Consider the following 7,920-nt stretch of genomic DNA (forward strand, 5'->3'; position numbering starts at 1 on the left):
ATATGAGGAGGAAAGAAGGGAAATGTTTCAAATGCTAAAGAAAGACATTGTAAATGTTAATGTTCAGAAGCTTTTAGAAGGAAGTACTTGGAATGTGGTCAAACATCTCATGATTTACCTAAAAAAATACAGGATTGATGGAAAGAATATAATTAGTTCCCTTGTTTGTCATATACTGCTACACACTCCAGTCTGGTATATGGCGATAATGCACCTTTAAAATTGGTTGTCAGCCACCAATCTAAAGAAGAAGAAAACCCAAAACCAAGACAGGGGATTATAGTAGGGAATCATGTCATTGGGATTTTTTTGTCACTATAATTTGGTTAAATCGACTCATATAAAAGAATATAGTGTTTTTTTTTTATTTATTTATTTTTTCTAGTTTATTTATTTGTTTTGATTGGATTTTATGGTTTATTTTGTCCTACAAGCAAAATCCTGATCCATACTTTATTCCAGTCGGTGGCGGTAATGGACCAGTCAGTTAGGTTGCAAACCGCCAATAAACACCAAAGAAGAAGAAGAAGCAGCTTCATTTTCACAACAACTGAGAACTATCTAGACGTGTTAGTTACGGTTTTCTGACACATTTGAAGATGGTTTGCGAGAAGTGTAAGTAGTTACATTATAAATCATGTTGTATATCAAAGGATTATTTGTTTTACTCCAATGTGTCTACGTCATTAATATTGGAGTTCGTGCAATATTCAGTAGCTTTGGCTCGCTAGCAAGATCTGCGGAAGAAACAACAAAACTGTGTGCTATATATATATATATATATATATATATATATATGAACGTCTCTTGCAGTTTTTTTTTTATCTCGACGATGATAAACATGAATATGACAACAATCAAACATGAAATATGTCGGACGTCTGTGAGTCACGTATGTTTTGATGTCCTCCGCAGGCGAGAAGAAACTGGGGCGAGTCATCACGCCTGATACCTGGAAAGATGGGGCTAGAAATACAACAGGTAATTGTTTTAAAGGTTTAATAATGTTTTATGTCTGTTACCCTTTTATATATTTGTATTTATGCTTCGTCAACAAGGAATACTGACCTGAAAATTTTTTTGTTTCAGAGAGTGGTGGTCGAAAGCTAAATGAAAATAAAATGCTGACTTCAAAAAAAGCCAGGTTTGTCGCATGGAATTTTATGCTTCATCATCATAGTCTTGTAAATATGAGAGTTATGATGACGTGCTGAAAATATGTATACAATTTTGACAGGTTTGATCCTTATGGGAGATCTGGATTTGCCACATGCAGAATATGCAAAAGCTCTGTCCATCAGTCTGGTTCACATTACTGCCAGGGATGTGCTTACAAAAAAGGTGAGACAGATAGTGAGGGATGCTTAGATGCTCTTTTGTTTCTGTCACACATCTATATGTTCTCACCAGTCACCACCCCTCTTTTTTTTACTTTTGCAGGAATTTGTGCCATGTGTGGGAAGAAGGTTCTTGATACCAAGAACTACAAACAGACCTCAGTTTGATTTAGTGTTTGTTGCTGGAGATCTGTCTTTAGCTGAGAAGGGAATGTTTGTGGATGACTGTGTTGACTCTTCCAAGTGTTGAGAATTATCATTTAAGTTCACAAAAGAGTTAAGTTTGCGGCGTGTTGTGGCAATGTTGCGAAAGGAGTGCACTAGTTTATGACTATTTAAATGAAAATATGTCAGTGGTATTTTTCTCTTAATTTTTCTCAACCTTAGAGCAATATATTGGCTTGTACTGTTTGGACAATGTAGATGCCTACCTTGAGTACATTTGCTGGGAAACATGTTTTGTAAATGTTCTTATTCATTTGGAACTTTTTTTTAAGTAAATAATTTCTCATTTTAATACTACCAAACATGATGACATTGGTTAGGCCATTTAATACAAATAAGTTTTTACTTACTTAGCCATTGGTCCTTACCAAAGTCTAGACTTTGACTTTTAAATGTTACCTCTTCCCACAATGAAAAAAATATATAAATATATCAATCTTGTTTGAAGTGATATTTCCTCTACTGTTTCCAAGGCAGCGTCACTATTACAGAATCTAATGTAAATATGAAACAAATAGACAGTGACGTGCCAGTATAAGACAGCTAAAAGCTCAGTGTACAGTCATGTTTATAGCCTGCTTTCATTTCTTATTCTTCAGCCACTGTTTTTTTTTGTCAGCACTGTTGGAGAGGTTTTCTGGAGATCTTGTTTGTTGTTTCCTTTTTCAGCGATCATTTGTAATTGCATAGTTTTGGATTTCATGTCTCTTGAACCCACATAATAGTATCATAATTGGATTTGTATAGAGAAACTTGTGGATGCTCTTACAGTATGTGTAATTTATTTAATTTTTTGTTGCCACATTTTAAGTGTGAGAAGTCACAACATAGCAATACTTACATACTGTATAATATAATTTCCTTAATATCAGTTAAATTAAGAATTGTCCGGGACAGCTATTACAACGAAGAGACTGTTTTTACATCTGTAAATATTTCTTGACAAATAAAATTGTGACAACATTTTGCAGAAATCAGTCTTTTGCATAAGAAAGCAGAGACAAATACATTTCATAATGGTGCTTTATTGTTGTAGTTGACATTTGTTTTCTTATACAATTCACTTCCATATATTATGTAAAAAAAAAAAAGTGACAATATCCTAATGGCAATGTTGTTTATTTGTAACCAAATATAAATTATGCCACACAGTAATGTCACAAGAAACCTTTCATTGATAGAACTATAAATTATTCATAATTTTTGCTTATGACCTCTTAAATATTCAGATATATCAGAGTATATGACAAAGTAAATATATCAGAATATGACACAAAAAAAATTTTTCTTTTAAAGTTATATACAAATTAGTTCTAATATCTTCATTTTGTAAAAAGTCATATGGTTAGACAAGTGTCTGAGGCAATATGTTAATTTAGTAATTGTTAATAACAGAAGTAAGATAATAGAAATTACACATAACTCTACCTGTTTTAAGGCAGCTGTGTGCATGTTTGGCCATTCAGTGTTAGTTTCTCAAGGTCTTTTGCTCAAAACTAGTAGTTCATGTAGCACTGATCCTTCAATATTCACATTTTATATATGCAAGTCTCAGTAGCTGGTGGAAAGATCTTCAGCTATGGCTCAGTGAGATTCTCTTAGCACCATGGAGGGTTTCAAATGTAGAGAATATTCATTGGCATATTTGGCTGTAAACCCACTGATGGAGTCGGAGCAGGGAAGGAAGTGTGATCACTGTGCGCTTTTGGTCAGGGCCAGGAACTCTTCTCGAGCTTTTGGATCCTCTCTGAACACGCCCAGCATGGCACTGGTCACAGTACGACTGTTCATCTTCTGCACTCCACGCATGACCATACACCTGTGACTACAAAAACAAACGTCCATTCGGGTCACAAATAACATTTAAAAACTACAAAATGTCATGCTCATTATTGTAGGAATAATTCATCAACCATGACAGCCACACAAAAACAAACGTCCATTCGGGTCACAAATAACATTTAAAAACTACAAAATTTCATGCTCATTATTGTAGGAATAATTCATCAACCATGACAGCCACTGTAAGAAGCAGCTGAATGACTGTACTGTATTCTGAGCTTTAAAGTTACATGAAGTCTAATCGCATTTAACTATATTAAGAAACAGAATTTTATGAGAAAGAAGGATAGGATATATTATAGTATTAGGTTTGGGTTTGCATACTTTGTATATGTTTACTGTATATAAATAATCTTCCACAATCTAATCAAATGATTGTGTTTCGTCTTTCAAATACTTACGTTGCCTCGATGACAACTGCCACACCGACAGGCTGCAAGGCCTCAGAGATTGCCATTGCTATTTGCTTTGTTAGGCGCTCTTGGACTGCAATAAACAAAATTAACAGTAAAACACTGAAGAAACAACAAATATGAAACGAGCATGGATTCAGCAGTAAAGTCTATTGAGACTGAGGGATGCTAATGCTGAAAATAAATGTTATACAGGAGTATAATGTTACTATATAAGTAATGTTAGCTATTCTACCATTCAGACGTTATGGGTGGGTAAAATTTTTATGTTTTTTTTTAAAAAAGTCTCTAACCAAGGACGCATTTATTTGTTCAAAAATATAGTACAGTAAAAATAGTAATGTTGTGAAATATTGCAATTTAAAAAACTGTTTTCTATTTTAATAAATGGCAGAATGTAATTTATTCCTGTGTTGGCAAAGCAGAATTTTAAGCAGTCATTACTCCAGACTTTAGTGTCACATGATCCTTCAGAAATCATTCTTATATGCTGACATCAATCAATGTTGAGACTGAGGGATGCTAATGCTGAAAATAAATGTTATACAGGAGTATAATGTTACTATATAAGTAATGTTAGCTATTCTACCATTCAGACGTTATGGGTGGGTAAAATTTTTATGTTTTTTTTTTAAAAAGTCTCTAACCAACGACGCATTTATTTGTTCAAAAATATAGTACAGTAAAAATAGTAATGTTGTGAAATATTACAATTTAAAAAACTGTTTTCTATTTTAATAAATGGCAGAATGTAATTTATTCCTGTGTTGGCAAAGCAGAATTTTAAGCAGTCATTACTCCAGACTTTAGTGTCACATGATCCTTCAGAAATCATTCTTATATGCTGACATCAATCAATGTTGAAAACAGTTGGGCTCATCGATATTTTTGTGGAAACCATGATCAGTTTTTTGAGGATTATTCGATGAATAAAAAAAGAAAAGTTCAAAAGAACAGAATTTTTTTTAAAAATAGAAATCTTTTGTAACATTACAAACGTCACTGTTTAACAATTTAATGCATTCTTGCTGAATAAAAAAGTATTATTTCTTTAAAAAAAATCTATCTCCCTTTTTTTTATATCTAGATAATAATAGGATAGTTACCTTGAAGTCTGCGACTGTAGATTTCAACAATCCTAAAGAGGGACAAAAATTCATAGTATGTTAAAACACTCCAGCAAAATGTAACACTTACCAAACAGCCAATTTAATATGTAGCTATTTCCTTAAGATCAAAGAATGACAATATTAGCAGAATATTCCTGTATGTTTTTCAGTATGTATGTTATATGGTGTTGCTCTGACCCTCTTTCTCATAAACATTTATCAAATGTATATAACTATAGTGCAAATGGTAAATATTCTAAACTATTTTGTAATACGATTAGTAATAGATATCAATGGGGTGTGAATGGTGTCTCATGAAGTCTGGTTTATTTTACTCAGGCAAAGGAAGCACCAGGCTGCACATGATATTTTGTGAGGATTGCAATGTTAATGGTTCCCACCACCACCCCGCAGTGGAGGTGGGAGTTGAGGGGGATTTCCTCAGCGCCAGAAGTCAGCTAGTCTGGCGTTTTTCAGATGGGACAGGATACTGTGCCAGGCTTTGGATCTAAGCCTCAAGTGAATTGGCTGTGATAACAGAAGAACTCAGCCACTTGTAACTAATACGTTCTCTTTTTCGGACCCACTCTGATGTGAGAACAAGGCCCTTTACCATCCGTCTGAGACTGGCACACTAAATTGTGTGTGTGTTTGCAAGTTGTATACTCACCTTGCAAACTTACTGAGGCCAACAACCTTTTTACTTGGCAGATATCCTATGTGGACCTACAGATTAATTCATATAAGGTCATTTATTTCTTATGTACTTCAGCTCATTGAAAATAACCTATTGACCTCCCAGCACTCAACACTCTCCCAGGCCCAGACAAATGCATGCATCAATGATCCCTTTACAACCCATGAAACAGCCTTGCCTAACGGTGCAACATCAAGCATAACATAAAAAGCATAACATAAGAAGTATGAGTGACTAAAAGCATCTTTCATTGAAATTATCAGCAGATACTAAGACATACCTTGCCAAAAAATGGTACTAGATGATGTTCACAAAGTGAAAACATGTCAATATCTTTCACAATAACTAGCTCCTCGTGGTCTTCATCAAAGATGGCATCATTAAGGACATCTGTGGAACATGATACACATATGTTAATATGTAACATAACTTTGATGGTGTTTTTGCTACTGGACACACAACATTTCAATATGGAAGGGTTTATGAAAGAACTTTGAAAGCAATATGCGTTAAAAACCCTCTCATAAATCAGGTCAGTTCAGGAGAGAGGCAAATACATAGCAACTTAAATGTGATTAGTTTAAGTAGTCCTTTACACCAATCAGGCTATTGAAGCTGGTGCTTTCAGCATCTGTTGCAGACTAATTGAGCAATTCCAGAATGACGTATAAGTATTTTATACAACACCTCACCAATGTAGTGGAATTGTCAGACACACCACTGGGTAAAACTATTTTATTTATTTATTTATTTTTAATTGATTTATTTAATCAGGGACAATGCACATTAATAGTACATGAATATGTAAAATGCGCCAGATTTAGCCAACACTGGCTAATTTTCATCCATAGTCCCTTTTGTTTAATTTTTTAATAAAATAAACAATTTTGGTATTACGTGACTGCCCAAACATAACCCACTGATAAGCACTATGATGTGATCATAATTTTGGCTACATTCATACCCATAAATGTAACTGATAAAATCCGAGTTTGGTGATGAGCTACGAACTAGACTTAGACTTAAGTCTAAAAATGCTCAGTGGAAACTAAAAATCAGGTCTAAAAAAATCAGGTCTAAATAAAATAAACAATGGAACTATATATTAAAAGCTAGAAAAGAACTCAAACTTTCAGTATTAGCATATTTATAACATATTTACGTTAAAGTTTTTTATATACCCAATGTGCTAATAATCCAATGACTTTCAGAGGGTTTACTTTATCTGTCAGTCATTTTGGGAGCACAATCAACTAGTCACTCTCCACACAATTGTTATGTGACTAGTTTTTGGTGACACACAGCCAGCTATCTTAAAGACTTTTTAAACAAAGCACAGAAGTAGTATATTTCAATTTCTGTGGTATATTTGTGTTGTGTATAGTCATAATAAAGAAATAAACAGCAGAGTATAAAAAGAGTAATATAAGAGAAATTAAGAGTAGCCTATCCTAGCTGGATGCGTCAACGCAGAGTGGCTACTGTTGCTATAGTAACCTCCTCCGGTGAAAGTGATTTCTACTTGCTTACTAAGACGTTGTTTGGAAACCCTATATTTGAAAGGAAATATCAGAAATCAGATGAAATTGGATAATGTAATTATTTTCTGCATAATAATAATAATACTTACCGTAGATAGTCTCGTGGTAGCCTTTGGTCAGGAACTGCATGGCCTTTGCTGCACGGAGCGGGGGTTTGAGGAGCCCCTGCCGGTCCGTGTTCTCTCACAGACCTCGCAGGATGGTTGTGTACGCCGCCTCCAGAGCAGGTAACCGCGACTCATCCTCCGCCTCTTTCCGGGATGTCTCGTTTTTGTGCTGCACAGCGACTTTCTTCGTATCGACTGTCAGCTCGCTAAAGCCGTTACGGCAGAGATACTCCGTGACAATTTTGCCATTGCACAAACCGTTCAATTCTGCCGCCTTTTGGTATTCCATTGAATGCACTTATAATTACTATTTAAGAGAGAATAAATTATAAATATAGTTATATATTTAAAAAGCAAAGTCGTAAATGCAATCAGATGTCTATTCTTTCAGAACTGCAACCGGTTCCCAGGTAGATTGTCGTAGTGCTTCTGAGCTGAGATTCAGTTGCAACTTATGTCTCTCCCACTCAGCGTGGCATTTATAGGTGCTCATGTGAGCACGCGCTCTATTGTGTTTTACACGTCACACCCTTTTTATGGGGTGTAATTGAGTAATGCGTTACAGTCATGCAAACGGCGTAAACTGATTCGTGATTTGCTAGTCTGAATGTAAAGACACATTTGAGCGTCAGACTGTGAGCACGCGCTC

At 34.8% G+C, this 7,920-nt stretch overlaps 2 protein-coding genes and 1 long non-coding RNA gene across 3 annotated transcripts in view; 2 read left to right on the forward strand and 1 right to left on the reverse strand.

The window, feature by feature from the left end:
- The window catches only part of LOC107728715 (uncharacterized), a 13,221-nt gene extending 11,247 nt beyond the window's left edge, over positions 1-1,974 (forward strand). The window contains exon 3 of the long non-coding RNA XR_001638501.1: positions 1,902-1,974. This is a non-coding gene — a long non-coding RNA (uncharacterized LOC107728715). The remainder of the gene's footprint in view (positions 1-1,901) is intronic.
- Positions 495-1,903, forward strand: LOC107728714 (cysteine-rich PDZ-binding protein-like). The gene is made up of 5 exons (XM_016539002.1): positions 495-615; positions 916-981; positions 1,090-1,144; positions 1,238-1,341; positions 1,441-1,903. Exons 1-5 carry the CDS (start codon positions 600-602, stop codon positions 1,503-1,505), a joined length of 306 nt encoding a protein of 101 aa, XP_016394488.1. The 5' UTR covers positions 495-599; the 3' UTR covers positions 1,506-1,903.
- An 861-nt stretch (positions 1,975-2,835) lies between the features above and the next one.
- Positions 2,836-7,710, reverse strand: LOC107728713 (GTP cyclohydrolase 1-like). Its single transcript, XM_016539001.1, has 6 exons — positions 7,254-7,710; positions 5,904-6,013; positions 5,597-5,652; positions 4,924-4,955; positions 3,806-3,890; positions 2,836-3,387 (listed from the first exon to the last, which is right to left on the reverse strand). Exons 1-6 carry the CDS (start codon positions 7,291-7,293, stop codon positions 3,255-3,257), a joined length of 456 nt encoding a protein of 151 aa, XP_016394487.1. The 5' UTR covers positions 7,294-7,710; the 3' UTR covers positions 2,836-3,254.
- Between the last annotated feature and the right edge of the window lie 210 nt (positions 7,711-7,920).

Source organism: Sinocyclocheilus rhinocerous, unplaced genomic scaffold (genome assembly GCF_001515625.1).
Source record: "Sinocyclocheilus rhinocerous isolate Xijiao unplaced genomic scaffold, SAMN03320098_v1.1 scaffold2172, whole genome shotgun sequence".
Classification (NCBI taxonomy): Eukaryota; Metazoa; Chordata; class Actinopteri; order Cypriniformes; family Cyprinidae; genus Sinocyclocheilus; species Sinocyclocheilus rhinocerous.

What these genes read in the sequence shown, in the direction of transcription:
- LOC107728714 (XM_016539002.1), top strand. An exon ending in TGGGGCTAGAAATACAACAG is followed by an intron (nt 982 to 1,089) that starts GTAATTGTTTTA and finishes TTTTTGTTTCAG; the next exon opens with AGAGTGGTGGTCGAAAGCTA. An exon ending in CTGACTTCAAAAAAAGCCAG is followed by an intron (nt 1,145 to 1,237) that starts GTTTGTCGCATG and finishes CAATTTTGACAG; the next exon opens with GTTTGATCCTTATGGGAGAT.
- LOC107728713 (XM_016539001.1), bottom strand. Translation starts at nt 7,293, where the DNA reads ATGCAGTTCCTGACCAAAGGCTACCACGAGACTATCTACG. An exon ending in CTACCACGAGACTATCTACG is followed by an intron (nt 6,014 to 7,253) that starts GTAAGTATTATT and finishes CATGTTCCACAG; the next exon opens with ATGTCCTTAATGATGCCATC. An exon ending in GGCCTCAGTAAGTTTGCAAG is followed by an intron (nt 4,956 to 5,596) that starts GTGAGTATACAA and finishes GTCCCTCTTTAG; the next exon opens with GATTGTTGAAATCTACAGTC.